At 42.0% G+C, this 19575-nt stretch overlaps 2 protein-coding genes across 2 annotated transcripts in view; one reads left to right on the top strand and one right to left on the bottom strand.

Annotated features, from left to right (window-relative positions):
- Positions 1–1258: 1258 nt before the first annotated feature.
- On the bottom strand, positions 1259–18831 carry VMAC (vimentin type intermediate filament associated coiled-coil protein). Its single transcript, XM_089675752.1, has 2 exons — positions 18134–18831; positions 1259–3757 (listed from the first exon to the last, which is right to left on the bottom strand). The coding sequence occupies exons 1-2, from the start codon at positions 18301–18303 to the stop codon at positions 3442–3444; spliced, it is 486 nt and encodes a 161-aa protein (XP_089531878.1). The 5' UTR covers positions 18304–18831; the 3' UTR covers positions 1259–3441.
- CAPS (calcyphosine) overlaps positions 7769–19575 on the top strand; it is a 67707-nt gene continuing 55900 nt past the window's right edge. Inside the window, exon 1 of the mRNA XM_089675747.1 lies at positions 7769–8022. The gene's annotated coding sequence lies outside the window, so the exon portion shown is untranslated. The remainder of the gene's footprint in view (positions 8023–19575) is intronic.

Here is a 19575-nt window from a genome sequence, read left to right on the forward strand (position 1 = left end):
ACATTAGGAGACAGAGCGCAGTAAGAAACTATTTCTTGAAAAATAGATTAAAGGGCTATTAAGTAGTGGTTGTGTTTAGATTATTTTTTGGAAAACAGGTAAATTGTGTCACTTTAATAAAGGGAGTTCATGCCCAATATTTACACCTTTTTAACATATATATGTAGATTTATATAGCAGCAGTTATTTCAAAGAATCCAACAACAGGAGATAGAAGATTTCTATCCATGAAACTATTATAATACATGACCAATAACTAAAAAGCAATTTAAGTTCATGTTACAAAATGCTGCTGTTGACCTACATTATCCAATCATGAGCAAGCAAAAATACTGTTTTTCTATTTTCCTTACTTATGATTGGGCATTCTTTGCATAGTGAATTTTCACCACATTCATTAAAGTGAAAGTAAACCCAATTTTGTACCTTTTACCTACAGGTAAGCCTTCAATAAGGCTTACCTGTAGGTACTGTAAATATCTCCTAATTGTGCACCAGTGTACTGTCCTTGAGAGAGCCGTGCTGTGGCCAGAACTCCAGCACGCATATCGTGACAACATCGCAGCTCAGCCAGATGACCGCAGCCTGCGAACGCAGAAGGTAAAGATAGAAGCCTCGGGGAGCTGCGACAGCGCTCTGCTGGAGGGCCTCATTTTCAAGTAAGTCTTTCATAATGTGCTAGCATGCGATGCATATTAGCACATTATGCTCTTAACTTGCAGGGAGGAGATATTTTAGATTTTTTGGGGGAGTTTACTACCACTTTAAAGTGGTTGTAAAAACTAAAGTTTTTTTACCTTCATGCATTCTATACATGAAGGTAATAATCCTTCTGTGTGCAGCAGTGTCCCAAGCCCCCTCAATACTTACCTGAGCCTCATCGTGATCCATTGATGTGAATGACAGCCTCGGCTATCCTGGATCTCTGCCTCCTCATTGACTGAGACAGCAAGTAGAAGCCATTGGCTCCCACTGCTATCAATCACAGTCAGCCAATGAGGAGACGGGAGTGGGGCCAAGCCACAGCTCCATGTGTGAATGGACACACACAAAGCAGGGGGTGCCCCCATAGTAAGCGGTTTGCTGTGGGGGCACCCAACAGGAGGGAAGGGCCAGGAGAGCCTGTGGACTCAAGAATAGGAGGATCCAGGCTGCGCTGTGCAAAATCACTGCACACAGTAGGTAAGTATAGACATGTTTAAAAAAAAAAAAAAAAAAAAGAACCTTTAGAATCGCTTTAAGCTAACAGAAAATTCCATTGCAACGTGAACAGCCTATTGGCCTTTATTGAATCCATTCCGCTGTGCAAAACTTGGCTAGGTTGTGCTTATCCTGCAGCTAACAGAAACCATAACTCCAGTACACTCAGGTAAAAATAGCCATTAGGAAAGTAAATGCATTAGTCAGTTTACTATATCACTAAACTATTGGGAAAGGCCAGCTGTACAGTAATAGAAACCTCTTTAATTTTACATCTAGACTGTAAATTATTAGTAGTTTTCCATTCCGGGTTCACAGAAATAGAGAGGAAGCAGGTCAATGGAAAACACTTAATTTCCCAAACGTGACAAGTAATATTCATTATGGCCCCAAATGCCTGAATTTCTCCCATTAGATCTCTGAGGCATGAAAGGGTCTAGTGCATCTCTAGATAACTTTCGGGTCTACCAGTGGGGTTATCAGCCCACATGCTTGTAAGAGGTTCACTGAAGTTCTCTTGACAGTACCTAGATTTCTGCAACTGGAGCTTGTAACCTGTGGATAGTTTGTGTTTCTTTTATATAATTCACCAGCTGTCATCATTTCACCATGTATTTTACGCATGGTAAAAAGGTGTCAAATTATAAGTTAAAAAAAAAAAAAAAATAAGGAACCTTGATTTTTATTAAAAAATATAAAATGCGTTTCTAAGTAAGTGCATCTATAGCCATAACCTCTGTCCTCCGATTCACGTGCTCCATGCACACTGGATAATGTTACCTGTGTAAAGTCACATTAAAAACGTGAGTTTTTCAGCGTTTAACCGCATTTGCGGTTTTTATTTTTTTTTTACCAAAAAAGAAAAAAAAAAAAATATGTTTTTGGGTCAAAAAAAAAAAAAAAGTCCAAAAACCCTGGTTTGCCACGATTTACCACGTTTGTCAGTGTTAGACTGTTTTTACAGCTAAAAAACTCCTCTAGAAACCCACTAGTACTGGGGGTTTTTTTCCAGCCAAATAAATGTTGATTACAGTCTGTGTGTGCATGGACACATAGGAAAACATGCTGGGGGGTTTACTGGCTGTAGAGAAAAAAAAAAAAAAAATGTCAAAAGCCAAAAAACAGCAGCTGTAAAAAAAAGTCTAGTGTGCATGAGGACTGTAAAATTGTGCATTCCTCTTCACTTTCCTCCACAGTGGCAATAGTTCACAAAATAAATATTTTGGCTAGAGATAAACTTTAAGGCCCAGTTATATGGGTTGCCATTCATGTTAAACAGCAAGGCAACACTTGAAGTGTGTTACAAATATTGGGACTTGTCCCATTTTCTGGCCATTTTGGCTCATTGGCAGCCCATTATTTTTAAAGGTTGCCTTTAAACAAAGCATATTAACACCTGATATAATACGTTAAAACACACAGCAAAAATGTAAAAGAAGTTAAAAGTTTTCAGTCTGCACCAGATATGTATAGGTATGCAGTTATAAAAAAAATTATATAAATGCTAATGCCTGTTTATCTTAAACAGACCTCCAAACCATTATATTTTCCCTTTAATTGCTGTCTGTGCACCAGCACATTGGGGGTTCCCATCAGTTCATGTCTCACTGACTTTATCAATGAGATAGGAAGTTATGCTAGGTTCACACCTATGCAATTCGCGTTTGATCCGTTTCTGCAGTGCGTTTTGCGCATGCGTTTGACGCATTTTGAATTTTTTTTTGTTGTTACTAGGCAGATTTAAAAACACATCAAAAACGCGACAAAAACACACCACATGCTTTTCTGCAGCGTTTCCATTAGTGTCTACAGAACCAAAAACTCAGCTTTTTTCATTTAAAAAAAGTCCCTGACTGTTTACAAAAAAACGCACCAGGTGAAAAACGCAGAGATGTGAACCTGTCCCATCAGAAATTATGTTAAAATGTATTGTAGTGCATTTCTGCAAAACGCTGCGGAAAACGCATAGGTGTTAACCTAGGCTAAGGGGAAATATCTTTAACAAGAATCCAATAGCAATAAAACCTTCTTTTTTTTTTTTTTAAAACAGAAAGAACTAGCGCCTCTAGTGGCTTTTTTTTGTTGTCACCACACTGGAGATTTCCCCTTCCCAAAACACTGGTAGCAGAGGTCAGGAAGTGAGTGTGAATCTCCCCAACAGAGGTTCCCAACCTCCTCCACACTGTCCAAAATTTAAAAAAGGCTTGAGTTACATTTAAAAATACAAATAAACTATTTATCTCAGACAGTCGTTCCAAAAAGTGTTCTGTCTGTATCAGAGTCTTCAAGGTCTTCCTCACTCTGAAGGTAGTCTACAGCATTTAAAAGACCATTGCTTCTCTCAACTTCCAGGGCAGGCAAACAAGGCATTCCTTCTGCTTCAGCCATGAGAGAAACCAAAGTTTCCAAGAGTGGTCGCCTTTGACATATCTGAGCTAGAAGCCTGCTATGATGTCGGACTCGCTCCAGCTCCCTGTCCTTATCCTTAATGGTTGCTGCTACTCTTTGCGTTTCTTCTTCAGAATGTATCAGCCTCTTCCGTAGTTCAGCCAACTCCCTGTTAAAATGTGGAAACCATAACATCAATAATATGCATTATATTGTATACAGCTCAAAACAAGAAAAATAAAGTTATTCACACAGAAAAATCTGCCTATTTAAAGTTCACTCTCCTAAAACGGAGTCCGAACACTAGAAAATGTGTACACAGCACTCCAATTTTATGGCATCAGAAACATCAAGAGCACCCAAACTAAACCTTTTTAAACACACTCCTACTGCGTCAAATCTTGTCTATGGGGGAATGATGTGCACTTAGGCACACCCTCCTACCTGAAGCCTCCTGGGATATGTCACAGGAGGCTACAGGACCAGTCCCACATGACCATACAATCTTGCACATGCACAGTAGGGAGCCAACTGTGTTTCATCAGGAAGTCACAGCCTGCTCCCATATACAAGAAGGTGACACCAGGAACCCACAGCAGTAAGAACAACTTCCCTGGACACCACTGGACATCAGGCACTAGTAAGTACCTGATTTTTAAAAGGATAAATTCGCCTTAAATTGAAAAAAAATACATTTATTATTTTTCTCTTATGAGCCTGTAAATCATTGCACCCACAATCAGCAGATGTCATGCTCTTTCAAATTGTCAGGGTAGCTGTCTGCCTGTACCTCAAATACAATCAGGCAGTTACTGAATGAAAGGAAGCTCAATGGACTTTGAGAGAGCTCATCAGCGTCCTCACAACTCTTTGAGAGTTACAAGCCATCAGCCGCAAACACTGATGGTGCTTGTAAGCATTTATTCACAGAACACAGAACAAACAGAATGGCTATGCTCTTTTCAAATTCTGACAGTGGGTACGGGGAGAAGATCCATTGCCTGCTGTCACAGGGAGAGGGGATTGGGAGGAGAGCTGCAGGAGCGGGAATGGTTACATGTTCCAACCCCAAAACAGGTTGAACATGTAACATGTTTCCAAAAGGTGAACTTATGCTTTTGTAGCTGCTGACCTTTAATTAATAAAAAAAATAAAAAGACTGAAGATCCTGATGACCAGGATGTAGTAGGAATCATTGATCATTATGTTTGTATCAACCATGCAGTCCCAATTAAACATAAGAGAGATTAAACTTATCTGGGCCCACAATATTTGCATTACTGTACCCTAACAAGCAACTGCTTGTATATTAATATTCTCTAGCAAGCATCCTGTGAAAGAACACCTTATTAAAGCATAACTATAAGCAGCTAAACACACAGTTGAGATTCACTCCTCTCTACTGGATTGCATACCCAAGATGGCCAAGTCCCAGCCCTCAATTTTCTGTTTGCAATTAAAAGCACACCTATAATTTTGAATAATTTTCTTTTAGGTTACCCCCGCCCCCAAACACCTCCTGAAGTCTTTTATTCACCTATCCACGTTTGTCAAACCCATGCTGTGTGACCGAAGGGCAACTACACGGCCCCCATTGCAACCTCTCCCAGTCAGTGCAAAAGGTCTTCAGACCTGCTGTCAAGCCAGACTTCCTGGGTCTGACGGGGTCCCTCCAACAGTGTGACTGGTCCTGCAACGCCTCCTCTCTAAGGTGTGCCTAGCCGTGGTCACACTCCCGTCTCCTCTATAGTGCAGAGTTAACAGCCCTGCATTCTACATGATTATGTTGAGGGACTACCCACAAATAGAGGCATCTGGGAGAAGAGGAAAGTGCTAGAGCCTACCAGGCAGGGGGTCAGGGTAAGCAGTACATCCCTTTTCTCTAGGGGCACTGCAAAAGGTAGATTTTGTCAACTGCTGCAAACAGCATTTTGGTGGATTGGTAACAAAGATGAGCCAAATATGTATAATCCATCACTTTTTTTTTTTTTTTTTTTTTAACTCCCTAGAGGACCCAGTGCATACAGCACTTGGTAGTGTTCCGATCTGTCCCTTATTTTCTATGGAGGAAAGAGATAGATTTGCAAGTCACAGCTCTGGTCTCTGGCAGAAGGGTTTAGTCTGGAGACCAGTACTGCTCTTCATTAAAAAAAAAAAATTATATATATATATATCATACAGCCTGTGGAACGGTTTGTCTATCTATGCTGCTTTTACACATACAAAACCTGGTCAATGGTGTTGCAGCACTGTGTGAACTTTCAGTTTTATAAATAAGCGATCATCCAAGTTGGGATGTGGTATGACTGATGTGAATGAAATATATATATGTAAAGCAATGCGTAAATTGACGGCGCTATATAAGTAGCGGAAATAAAATTAAAAAAATTAAAATATATACCACACCAGCCCATCATTGCTGATTGACAATTCATAAAAGTGAAAGTTCATGTAGCTCTCTGGTATGCATGTGGTGTATATAGGCAGCTTCTGATAGACACACATAGAGCCACAGCTCTGAGTGATCTGTCACTGTAATGAATGGATCAGCACTGCTCGTTCATAAAATTGACAAACAATTCAGTTTAGAAAAGGGGCGAGACTTTGTTCTGGCTATACCTCCTCCCACAGGAACGGCCCTTAATTTGGGATTGAAAAGGGGGTGGAGTAAAAGCCAACATATAGGAGGTGTGTTATGGGGATAACAGGGCCACTTGTCAAATAAAAAAAAAAAAAAGGGAAGAAGGATCAAGGACATTTAGTAAATTATAAAAGATTTTTTTAAATTTGCCTTTTTAATTACATTTTTGATAGTTGCATTAGGTACAATTTACACCATCTATGCCTCAATTGTCACCCAGATTCTTCACAAGAGCCAGGCCACACAATACCAGAGCAAGCTGCATGTTAAATGTCTAGTTAGTAAAACTTTGCATCTTCTACAATAACCGCTTGATTTTCCTATGACAAACACTCTTTATATCTCTATAGGCAGATGATTTGTGTTGGCAATTGATAAGTGGTCTAAAAAAAAAAAGAAATTTCCAGCTGGCCAGACCTCCCACACCCAGCTGAAAACAATACTGCATTATTTGCAGTGACTTGTGATATCCAAGTATCATGTAAAGATGAATCAAGAAGGGAATTGGACACTAAAACTTTTTAATAAAGCCTAGCACACACGATAAGAATATCAGACAATAAATTGTCAGTTGTTTTGCATGCTAGTCTCACATCAAAAACAAATAGGTTACTAAAGTTAAAAAAATTAACTTAAGACAGAATACAACTTCAGAAGTGATGTAATGTATTGTATGCTTTCATTTCCAAGCATGCGTGGTCTTGGTCACTTGATTTTGTTTGTTAAAAAAATACTATACTACTTACACAAAATTCATAGGTTCTTACGAGAAAAATGTTTGTGCTTGTCCCTTCAGATATTTTTGTGATAGTCTTTCGAAAGCTGTGTACTAATGATCAGATTATTGGACGATCGCTCCTAAAGTGTTTTTTTTTTTTTTTTTTCTCATAGTGTGCATTAGGCATAATCCTGTGTTCATACTTGTGCGATGCAGTATATTGCATGGGATTCGCACAGGAACTGCACCCCATTCCTGTGCAAATCACATGCAATTTGTGTGCGGTGTGATCGGAGCCATACATTATGTATGGCTCTAATCGCACCGCACCAAAAAAGTGCAGGACCCTTTTTTGGGTCCACACTAGAATCGGATCACGTAGGTATTCACACCTATCCGATTCTGCACATCGCACCGCATTTTGCGGAGCACTTTTGGGGGCGGGGGGGGGGGTTGTTAACTTAACATACACACCCTCAGCGGTTGGCATGAACAGGGTGCAATTCTGATGCGGTGCAGAATTCTCACTGAAAACGCTGCAAATTCCGCACAGCATCAATGTGAACCAGGGCTAAGGGTTGAATTTGATAGTGTGCGACAGGCTAAAGTAGTCAACAGCATTAAAATGAACCAGAGATTTACACAGAATGGTGCATTCACAGGCACTCAGGAAAGTATCCAAGGTGACAGGAAAGTCCGTAAGGAAATATGTATATTGTTTGAAACCCTAAAAGTGCCCTGTGTCCCATAAGTACATCAAATATGCTCATAAAGAAAAGTACGAAGGTTTTAATACCTGCACCTAAATTTTTCCTTGTCAGTTTGTGAAGATTCACATGGAGAAGTATATGGTCTTTTTCGCGGTTTGGTAAAATGTGTGGCACAGCAACACCACATTAATGGATTAATGGGCAGTGCTCATCCGAAGAGAAGGCAGATATCAGAAGTCGTCAGACTTGCCAGAAAGCCCTAATATGTTTTGGCGTCCAATTCCATGGAACACCTAGCGATGAAAGAAATTATGCAGCTGCTGCCCTGTGAACAAGTCAGTCATGGATTTGGAATGAAAGGCAAGGTGGGTGTCTTTTTTCTCTTTCTGCTGAATGAATTTCTAAATCATCATTGCAACAGACTAATGCAGGCCATAGATGGGGAGAAAAATGGCAGATTTTCAGCCGATTAACGAACTATCGGTCGGTCTAAAAAACTTACCTGACCACCAATTATTACGAAAATCGGCCGATTAATGAGTAACCTATAACGGGAAATGATGTCATTTTGTGGCCTTTGTGATCCTTTTTCGGAAAACGATCGTTCGTTTTTGACCATCAATGAGGATAAAGTCGGGCGTTTTTCGAAAATTTTCCAACATCACCGATAATCTGAAAGTCCAAAATACACGAAAAACGGCCGACAAAATCGTCCACTAACGATAAGATAATCGGCCGGTTTTATTTTCAGACGAAAAATCGGCCGTTTTTCTCCCCATCTATGGCCTGCATTAGGCTTTATTCACATGGATAGGGCCTGCAAATTCCTGCAGCATGAATCGATGGATTTTTGTGGCAGGAATCAAAGGTGGTTGAGGACAGCTGTGGGTGGGAAACCTGGGCAATGCTGTCTGTCGCTGTTAGCATGTAATCACTGGTTATGCGATTAGATGCAATTAGAGACAGATGATCATCACTGGATGCAAACGGTCTTTATCTAGGGACTGGATGTACAATTACATACAAACAGCAAAAATAAACACACAAAAAAAAAAAAAAACCTGTTTATACTCAGGTTATGACCTCTGTCATTGGCTCTTGTCAGAGTCACATGATAAGGAGCCTACCTTGCTGGCTCCCAATCAGCAGCCTTGACCAAGACCTGATGGCGGCAGCTCTGTTAGTGTGTTGGGAGCACATAGTGAGTGTGTTCTTAGCACACAACCTCCTGCTGCTGTGGACACATATGTGTGGTGGCTGGGCGGATTGCTGCCACATATAGTATCAACTGTCATCTTGGTATGTCCTAACTTTACTTTTTTTCCGGTCTTCTGTACTAAACAGGATTAACCATCTTTGTCTCCACAGTACATTGGGTACAGTGTAAACTGCATTATGTAAAATCATTATACAGAAAAAAAAAAAAAAAAAAAGGAGAAGAGAGCACACTAGAACAAAGTAAAAGAAAAATAAATAACATGTGCATAACAAAAAAGGACCAACAGATTGTGTGCATAATGGGCCAGCAATTATGACCTGCTCTGGTTTTACCTACAGTGTTTCTTTATTATTTAAAATGGAACTCCAGACACAGACAACCTTATAAATTATTACCTCTAGGCAGGGGTGTTAACAGAGCGGATTGCTTTTACTTATATTTATACATTTGTATGTGCCCGATACTACAGTCAGTTCAATACTTCTGGCACTGCAGCTCTCACACAGAGAAGTGAGCACCTTGTATTCCATGAGCCATTCAACTTTTTTACACCTTCAGATTTATACCATCCTGTGTAGAGTTCCTGTGCATGGGATTAAAACTCTGTTGAAGCAGTGACATCATTAACACCAGCTATGTTCTTCTTCAGGCGGACTGGGCTGGACCTTCTATGCTGGGTGTCTTCAACCCGTGCCCCACAAGCCACATGCAGCCCAAGATGGTTGTGAAAAAGTGTCCTAACACAAAATTGTAAACTTATTTTAAAATGTTCATTTTTTTGAAGGGGGGGGGGGGGATTTTTTCTAAAAATGGCTGAAGAAAAATTTGACAGTGTCTGTTTACTGGACTTTTATAAGTTCACCTTCCCAAAGAAAAAATGTCCCACTCTTCACAATTACGCCTTATTCATATAATCCTTTTTCGGCAGCATCTATATTTGTGAGCAACTAATTTCAGGGATATAGCACACAAAAGGGCAAAATTAGAACCAAACTATCTGATGAGCACCTTAGGAATTCATTGAGAATTGCTACTACATCCATTGAACCAGATATTGATGTGTTAGTACAGCCGTTCTTAACCTCTTCAAACACAGAGGAACCCTTGAAATGACTTTGGTCTCGGGGAACCCCTGCTAAACATTACTGTATCGACAGCTGATGATACATTTGTGTGATGGCCAGTGGGAAGAATGTTCCTTACACTTGTGGTCATTGAGAAGAATTACCCCCTTCTAGATTGCTAAAAATATTAATGGTTTCAGCGGGAACCTGTCTGGGAGGCGGATATTGCTCGTTGCTCAATGGACCCCTAGCAACCTTTGTAGGAACCCTAGTTGAGAAACCGTCTTAGTATATTAAAAACAGTGTCAAATAGCACACTAGTCTTATGTTGCATTCTTTTACTTTTATAATGAAAAATATTGAAAAAAAAAAAATGCAGTTTTATTTTATTACTCAGATAGGTACATTCTCCATATCAGTGATCGTTAACTTGTTATCTGCCCGACTTTTTCTCTGCTCATCAGCCATCCTTATAGTGCATTTTATGTACGTCCCAAGACTATTCCTCTTCTTCCAATATGGCTGTTCTACATTGGACTATAAGTTGAAAGGCTAATGTGTTTCTCGCCCGATAATAATCAAACTGTTCATACTGTGCATATGTGACAAAACAGATGTCCATTGAACAATTTATTGCTTGAAAATCAGTCATTACATGATGGCAATATTGTTTTCTCTCACAACCGTGTGTTCATTATTCAGAAATACGTTCAAATGATTTTTTGACTAGTGTGGCTAGCATTAGTAACACTTGAAGTGAAGCAGATCACACAGGGACTCTTCCCCTTAAAGTGGAACTAAACCCTTCTCACCTTTACAACAAAGGAAGCGGCCAGCTTAGCCTCTGCTCTGCAGGTGCCGTGGTGCTTCACAAATGATCAGCTATGATGACAACCATTTGATGGCTTGACAGTTAGTTGAAAGCAAACATAAGCGCACTAGCAACTGTTTTCACCAGAGGCATTCCTGGAATGTAATGGTTTTTGGAAACAGCCTGCTTTCACACTGTTTTGGGCAGGCTAACTGCGCTTCGCTATAGTTATATTGCGTTCTGTGTGTTTGGTGCTTTTTGAAAGCATACCAAAGATGCAGCATGCAGGATTTTTGGTGCACTTTCAGAAAGCGCAAACACACGAGACATAATATACAGTTAGGTCCATATATATTTGGACACAGGCACAATTTTAGCTTTTTTCAGGTATTTACCAAAACATATTCAAGCTATAGTTATATAATGGATATGGGCTAAAAGTTCACACTCTCAGGTTTAATTTGAGGGTATGTACATCCAACTTGGAGGAAGGGTTTAGGAATTACAACTTAAGAGTAGCTATCCCCCCTTTTTCAAAGGGACCAAAAGTAATTGGAGAATTGAACCAAAAGCTGTTTAACCCTAGGTTCACATCTGTGCGGGTGGTGCTGCTGCGGATCCGCACAAAAATCCGTGCAGCCGCACAGAGAAATGCGGACCCACGAGCGGGTGCCATTAGTTTTAATGGCACGCCACCCGCACTGGAAAACGCAACTGTACTGGGAACCGAGGTTCACGGGCTGCGTTTTAAAAAGAAGTGCAGGGACTTCTTCCCTGCGTGTCACAGGCATGGGAGTCCACTCAAATGAATGGGCTCTTGTGGCCATGCAAAACGTGGCCCGCACATTTGTGAACCAGGGGTTATGGCCAGGTGTGGGCTGCTCCTTTGTTATTTCTTCATTGATTAGGCAGGTAAAAGGTCTGGAGTTGATTCTAAGTGTAGTATTATCATTTGGAATCTATTGATGTGAACCTACATCATGCGTTCAAAGGAGCTGTCCATGCAAGTGAAACAAGCCATTGTAAGGCTTCGAAAATGAAATAAATCCATCAGAGAGATAGCAGCAACATTAGGAATGGCAGTAGGAGAAAGAAGAATGCACTGGTGAGCTCAGCAACATAAAAAGGCATGGATGTCCATGGAAGACAACAGTGTTGGATGATCACAGGATCCTCTCTGATAAAGAAAAACCCATTCACAACATCCAGACAAGTGAAGGACACTCTCCAGGAGGTGGGCGTATCATTGTCAGTCTACAATCAAGAGAAGACTTCACAAAAGCAAATACAGAGGGATCACCACAAGGTGCAAACCATTCATAAGCCTGAAGAAAAGAAAAGCCAGATTAGACTTTGCCAAAACAAATCTAAAAAAGCCAGACCAGTTCTGAAAAAGCATTCTTTGGATGGATCAAACTAAGAATAATCTGTACCAGAATGACAGGAAGAAAAAAGTGTGGAGAAGGCTTGGAACAGCTCATGATCTGAAGCATACAATGTCATCTGTAAAACATGGCGGAGGCAGTGTGATGGCATGGGCATGCATGACTTCCAGTGGCACTGGCTCATTGGTGTTTATTGATGATGTGACAGAAGACAGAAGCAGCCGGATGAATTCTGCAGTGTTTACAGATATACGGTCAGCCCAAAATCAGCCAAATGCAGCAAAGTTGATTGGATGGCACTTCACAGTTCAGATGGACAATGATCCAAAACACACTGCAAAAGCAACCAGGAACTTTTGAAGAAAAAGAAGTGGAATATTCTGCAATGCCTGAGTCAATCACCTGATTTCAACCCAATTGAGCATGCATTTTACTTGCTGAAGGCAAAACTAAAGACAGAAAGACCCACAAACAAAGAACAACTGCAATTAGAGCCTGGCAAAGCATCAGAAAGGAGGAAACCCAGGGTTGCAGACTTGAGGAAGTCATTGCCAGTAAGGGATTCTCAATAAAATATTAAAAATGAACATTTTATGATTTTTTTTTTTGTCCAATTACATTTTAGCCCCTGAAATGGAGGAACTGTGCATATAAACTGTTACAGTTCTTAAAATTTGTACTTGATATTTATGTTCAACCCCTTGAATTAAAGCTGAAAGTCTGCACTTTAACTTTATTTGGATTGTTTCATTTTATTTTATTCTGGTGCCATACAGAGCCAATAGTATGAAAATTGTGCCTGTGTCCAAATCTATATGGACCTAACTGGATCTGGTTAGCATCATTTTCCCATAAAGTTACAAACACAAGTAAGCTGCGCTGCAGGAAAAACGCTCTGTGGCAGTGTGAAAGCAGGCTTAAATCAGTGAATTCAAGTGGAACCAAACTCACAGATACACTCGCCTCCTCATTGTGGCAAATTGGCAGTTACATTTCTCACTGGCTGCCATCATCTCCCCAGCCACCTCCAGGTGCTGGGTTTTGTGGGTTTTCTTCATTGGCTGGTTGGGGTATGATGTCAACCCTGCACATGTGCATGGGAGTCAGTCATTCCTGGCACAGTTAGAGTGTGCCTGGAATGCATGCTCAGCTGCACATGCAAACTTTAAAGCAGAAACAAATGTAATTTTTATTTATTTATTGGCCAGAAGGCAGGTTTTATTGTAGAAGAGAGTGAGTGCCTACATTAAAATGAACCTGCTTTCCTGTTTGCAATCCTCTGCAGAATGTAAACAGCGCTGTGCAGGTGCTGATCCATATACATTTCCAGCACAGTGCCAGTATGGCGGGATGAATGACTCCAATGCATGTGCAGAGAGATGTAATCCCACATCAACCAATCAAGATGGCCAAAGAACAACATCAGGAAGAAGCCGGAATGAAGATGCTGGTGCTGAGGAGGGACCTCGTGGGTGTTGGATTGTTGGAGCAGAGCTAGGTATTGTTGCCTTTAGTTCCACTTTAAAAGAGATGTATGGACTTTATAAATAAATAAATAAAAACATTTATACTCACCTAGGTGGATGAATCAATCCGATGCTGCATCTGTGCTCCGCTGGCTCTACACAAAGAACTGAGTGATCAAAGACCACAATCGCTCAGTTCTCCCCTCCACTTTGAGCAGAGAGCTGTGACTGTCAGTCTCCAGCTCTCTGCTGTACCCCTCCAGTGCTTACTGGAGTGCTGGGCTGTGGAGCAGGCTGGAGAGGCTGGCTCAGGCTCTTGGCAGATCACTGAGAGGCTGAGCCAGGTGCCGACCCAGGCTTCTCGGTGGATCCCAATCATAATGGTCAGGATCTTTTCAGACACTGGAATTGCACAGTGACACCAGCCAACAGCAGATTTTAGCCCACTGTTGGCTAAAAATGGGTCACAGGAGTGCAGAACAAACTGCACTCCTCTGATCTGAAAGCTTTGGCTGTACTTCTCTAGTACTTCCCCTTAATCGTGTGATCTACACATACACCCACAATCCCTGGAATTCATAAAGACTAGTTTGGGCAGATTTTGTGAAAGTGTCTCTCATGCTTTCCAAAAGTGGTGAAGAATGTGCCAAATTCATGTACCTGTCTAGCATTTGTATCTGAATTTGGCTCATGCGGTATCACTTTTAGAATGAGCATGAGACACTCACAAAATCTGCCTGTGGCAATTTCTCTCTCTGTTTGCCAAGAGTTGGTCTTAATTAGTGCCACTTTTACATTTCGTGCATTCAACGTAACAAGTAAAAGTGCCGTATTTTAGAACTGCCTGAATTTTGTGCACGAGTCAGTCAAAACCAGAAGTGTTGCTAATGTTTCATGAATTTGGTGCAGTAAATTAACAATAGGGAATAATGCCATAAAAGTGGCACAGCAGATTCATTAAATTTTCCTCAATATTTATAAAAGGACAAATACGTATTGGTCTCTTTTACACAGACGGTTCAGTCAGGTACACTTGTCAGTTTTTCAGGTGGCCCTGATTGGAAGGTCTGTGTTAGTCTATGGGTGGTCAGATGTAAAAGTCCATCTGGGTCCTTTTCTGTTTATTTGGACCTAATGCGGAGGTAAATCAAATGTGCACAGATGCTAGTCTATTTACATTTGACCACCCATAGAACTAATATGGATCCCCAAAGCGCTGATATTTACATGCGAAAAAAAATGAAGACACAAAAGCTACATCTGTTCTGCTTCCATTCATCAAATGATCGGTTTGCTGATTAGACTAGACCAGTGTTTCTCAACTCCAGTCCTCATGGACCCCCAACAGGTCATGTTTTCAGGATTTCCATTATTTTGCACAGGTGATTTGATCAGTTTCACTGCCTTAGTAATTAGCTGTTTCATCTGAGGGAAATCCTGAAAACATGACCTGTTGGGGGTCCATGAGGACTGGAGTTGAGAAACACTGGACTAGACACAGCCAGTGTGAAAGGGTCATTCTATTTCTAATCATGGGCCTAAACAGACACAGACTTACACTGACAGTATGCATTCGCATTCCTTTTGAAATTCATTACTGTCCATTTTACATTGGTAAAAAGAAAATGAAAAATGTATAAAAAAGGGACAATAAATAATGTAGATCCCAGCCCAGATTTTCGCAAGTTGCCTGGAACCAGTAAGAGGGTGCAGAGAAATCCTGATGGGGGATTTTTCACTCCAAAGTGTTACTAAACCCAGGACCCTGTATTCACTATATCCAGGGTTGCCACCTCATTCCTTTAAAACTGAACACATATTAATTACACAGGTTCTGTGGGTAATTAAACTCACTGAGTGCCTTATCTGCATTAAATTAACCTCAGAATCAGTGTAATTAATATGTATTCAATTTTAAAGGGATGAGGTGGCAACCTTAGATATAGTGAATGCAGGGTCCTGGGTTTAGTAACACTTTGGAATGAAAAATCCTCCATCAGGATTTTGCTGCACCTTCTTACTGGTTCCTGGCAACTTGGAAAACTGTACTGTGGCAACCCAAACTGTATCTGGTCTCCCACAGAACATGGAAATGCAATTATTTTAGTAAATATAGGACTGCTAAATACCTTTTCTCATCAGCAGTATATAGCAGCCTTGTGACTTCTATCAGTGTCCAGCTGAGCACTGATTAATCTTGTAGGAGGAGTTTTCATTCTCCTCTGACTCCCCTATGAGGATGCATGACCCCTGACCATCTGTCTGGACAGTGTACCAGTGTGCCCTGTGGCAATCACATTAACCCTCCCCCCCCCAAAAAAGCAAAAAACACCTCTCTAGCACTACACAAACTGAGCATGTGCAGAGTGTCTCCTAGGGCTTTGTACCATCAGCAGATGGATTGGTGACTGTGGAAGAAGGGGAGGATCAGAGAAGAAAGGATCAAACAGCCTTTTTATGCAATGCGGAGTATTAACCCCTTATGGTTCCACAGTGAGTATAACAAGCATGCTTTACTGCATATACAGACTGATTTTACTGTTGTCGGTTTAGTAACACTTTAACCTCTTGGCGCCGGCCGAACGCAAATGTGAGGCCTCCCGGCGTCAGGGCCTAGACATTGAGCGGCCGCACATTTGCGTTCTATTAAAAAAAAACATATGTGCTGAGAGCACGCACCCTGCGCGCTCCCAGCACACATGTCCGGTACTCACGGAAAGATCCCGATCTCCTCTTTCGATTGGGACATTTCCCGCTCATGTGACCGCCGTGTCACAGCAGTCACATGACCATAAGCCCCGCCTCCCAGCTTCTGAAACCCTTAAAGGGCCGGGAGGCACTGGCACCAAGGGGTTAATGGCTGTGAACAGCGACTTATAGTGGGACTGTGATGGTGTGGCGCGCACACTGGTGCTAACAGACACTGGCTGGGAGGGACACTGACTGACGTCCCTAGTGACACGAATACTGCAATCAGATATAATACTGTACAATGTACTAATGACACCAGCTAGCAAGGGTTTAACATCTAGGGGCAATCAAGGGGTTAATAATGTACAAATTATTGTCCATACATTGGAAGACCTAGTCATGGCACCACCTGTCTGGAGTTTGCATGTTCTCCCTGTGCGAGTTTCTGCCGGTTTCCTTCACACTCCAAAAAGACATGCTGGCAGGTTAACTGGCTCCTGTCTAAATTAGCCTTAGTATGTATGAATGTAAGTTAGGGACCTAAGATTGTGCACCCCTTGAGGGCTAGTTCACACTAGATGCAGTCCAGTGCGCTTTTTTCCTGCATCAAAAATGCATGCACAGGGTTTTCCGTGTATTCCAATAGCCCTAGTTCACACCAGTGCAGTCAGTTTTCTGTGCAGAAGAAAAAAAAAAAAAAGGGAAGTAGAACATGCTGCTTTTTTTCTGCACTGAACCATACTGGAACATAGCAAACTGCATCAATACTGCACAGGAACTGCATGTGGTGTGAACTGTAGACAAAAATTTACCTGGAGTGCGTTTTTGTAGAGTGAACTGGCCATAAAGCTAGGTTCACATCTTCGTGTTCTTGCGGTCTGTATCTGGAGTGCGTTTTTGTAGTGTGAACTGGCCCTAAGGCTAGGTTCAAATCTTCGCGTTCTTGCGGTCTGTATCTGGAGTGCGTTTTTGTAGTGTGAACTGGCCCTAAGGCTAGGTTCACATCTTTGCGTTCTTGCGGTCTGTATCTGGAGTGCGTTTTTGTAGTGTGAACTGGCCCTAAGGCTAGGTTCACATCTCCGCGTTCTTGCGGTCTGTATCTGGAGTGTGTTTTGTAGTGTGAACTGGCCCTAAGGCTAGGTTCACATCTCCACGTTCTTGTGGTCTGTATCTGGAGTGTGTTTTGTAGTGTGAACTGGCCCTAAGGCTAGGTTCACATCTCCACGTTCTTGAGGTCTGTATCTGGAGTGTGTTTTGTAGTGTGAACTAGCCCTAAGGCTAGGTTCACATCTTCACGTTCTTGTGGTCTGTATCTGGAGTGTGAACTGGCCCTAAGGCTAGGTTCACATCATTGTGTTCTTGTGGTCTGTATCTGGGGTGTGTTTTGTAGTGTGAACTGGCCCTAAGGCTAGGTTCATATCTTCGTGTTCTTGCGGTCCGCGTTTTGCGTGGGCACAATAGCCCATTCATTTGAATGGACTCCCATGCCCATGACACACAGGAAAGAAGTCCCTGCACTTCTTCGGAAACCGCAGCCTACACGGGAACCGAGGTTCTCAGTATGGTTGCGATTTCCAGTGCAGGCAGCATGCCATTATAATGAATGGCACCCACCCATGGGTCTGCATTCCTCTGCGGGTGCACGGATTTTTGTGTGGATCCGCAGCGGCACCACCCGCACAGATGTGAACCAGGGGTAAAGCGTTAGGGACTGATGTGACTGTACTATATATATATATATATATGTGTGTGTGTGTGTGTGTAAATTGACGGCGCTATATAACTACCTGTAATAAATATGCAGAACCACCATATGGCCACCACAGATGATGTAACCTACCTGTCTTTGGTATCCACGATCTCCTTTAAAAGCGCTTGGTAATGCTCGTCTTTGCGGATAAGGCTCTCCGCCTGTTCCCGTATCGTGCCTTCAAGCTCGGCCACTCGCCGGTGTAGCGCTGCCAGGTGAGCGTTGGCTTCTTTAATTTGGATGCTGCTTAAAGCAGACATGGACGCAACCTAGGGACCTTTAACAAGGATTTTCAGGACAAAGACGTACGTTTGCTCAAATGACCTTTTGCTTTATCACAACTGTGTCCAGCCACCAGCAAAGAGCTCACCATAATAAGAGACTTCCCAGCTCCTCCCTAGGTGGTGTGAGAGCAGCAAAGTGCAGCATATGTTGGGTGGAAATGTCTGTGTGGGGAAGCAGGAAGTCACCTCTGCTAGATATTACTAGCTTGTGATAAAGGCACCAGGCATAGGTCCTTACAAGCCCAGGGGAAGCTCTGTGGTCAGGCTGGTTAATGACATCAGAGAAGGAAATGAGTTCATTGAGTGGAGAAAGTTCCTAGCTCTGGAGAAGTCTTGAATGAGAACTGAGGCTGGAAATGGAGCTGCACAGCCAAGTTCAGGATTCAGGCGGTGCAGACACACAGGTTACAGAAGAGCTCAATGAAGCGGAAATGCAGCTCCTCATTCACAAAGTAAACAGGCGACAAACTTCACACTCACTTTCCCCAGCTGGCCATGCAGGAAGCGTCCTTGTGCACAGCGATGATTGGCCGAGTAGCAGGAGGCGGGCTCAAGCTGCTCATTGGTTCGGCTGCTGCTGAGCCAGCTTGTGATAAGCTGCAGACTAACGGTGGGTTAACTCTATCCTGTCCAGTCTCCAGGCTCAAATGAAAATCGGAACCTCTTGTCCTATTACGTCCAGTTAGCAGCCGTCTTCTAGTCAGAGCGTTTACAGAAGCTTCCAGCACATATGTGCTGTTATGGTATATCAACAGTTTACAAGTGCAGATTCTGAGGTACAATTGGACGCTTTGGGTCCCATAGGCTTGAACAGGAACACCTTGTTTCCTTTGGCGAAAACAAAAATGTCTTGAGTCCCTGTTCACACTTGAATGTTTCAGAAACGCACGCTGAAATGCATGTTCCTTGAACACACTGCAAACTGCAGCACACTTAGGCAGGCCATAGACGGGGCGAAAACCGGCGTTTTAAAAAAAAAAAAAAACGAAAAATCGGTCGTTCAATCGGCCGACGTTACCACCGTTGGTAAGGAAAAATCGGCTGATTTTTGTCCCGTCTACGGCCGGCAAATATAATAGCGGAGTCCCTGCTGAAAGCTTTGCTATTATATTTGACATTTAAAAGTATAGCAAAGTTGCAACATTGTATCTATTTGTATCCATTTTGGATACAGATGTTTCTATTCAGATACAAATAGATACAATGTTGCAACTTTGCTATACTTCGCCGCTATTATATTTGACATTT

Source organism: Staurois parvus, unplaced genomic scaffold, assembly GCF_062004578.1.
Source record: "Staurois parvus isolate SC_StPar_1 unplaced genomic scaffold, SC_StPar_1.0 ptg000013l, whole genome shotgun sequence".
Classification (NCBI taxonomy): domain Eukaryota; kingdom Metazoa; phylum Chordata; class Amphibia; order Anura; family Ranidae; genus Staurois; species Staurois parvus.

Bases quoted from the DNA above. Each gene is read 5' to 3' on its own strand.
- VMAC (XM_089675752.1), bottom strand. From the start codon at position 18,303: ATGTCTGCTTTAAGCAGCATCCAAATTAAAGAAGCCAACGCTCACCTG. The intron at 3,758-18,133 runs GTAGGTTACATC...ACATTTTAACAG, and splicing joins ATCGTGGATACCAAAGACAG to GGAGTTGGCTGAACTACGGA.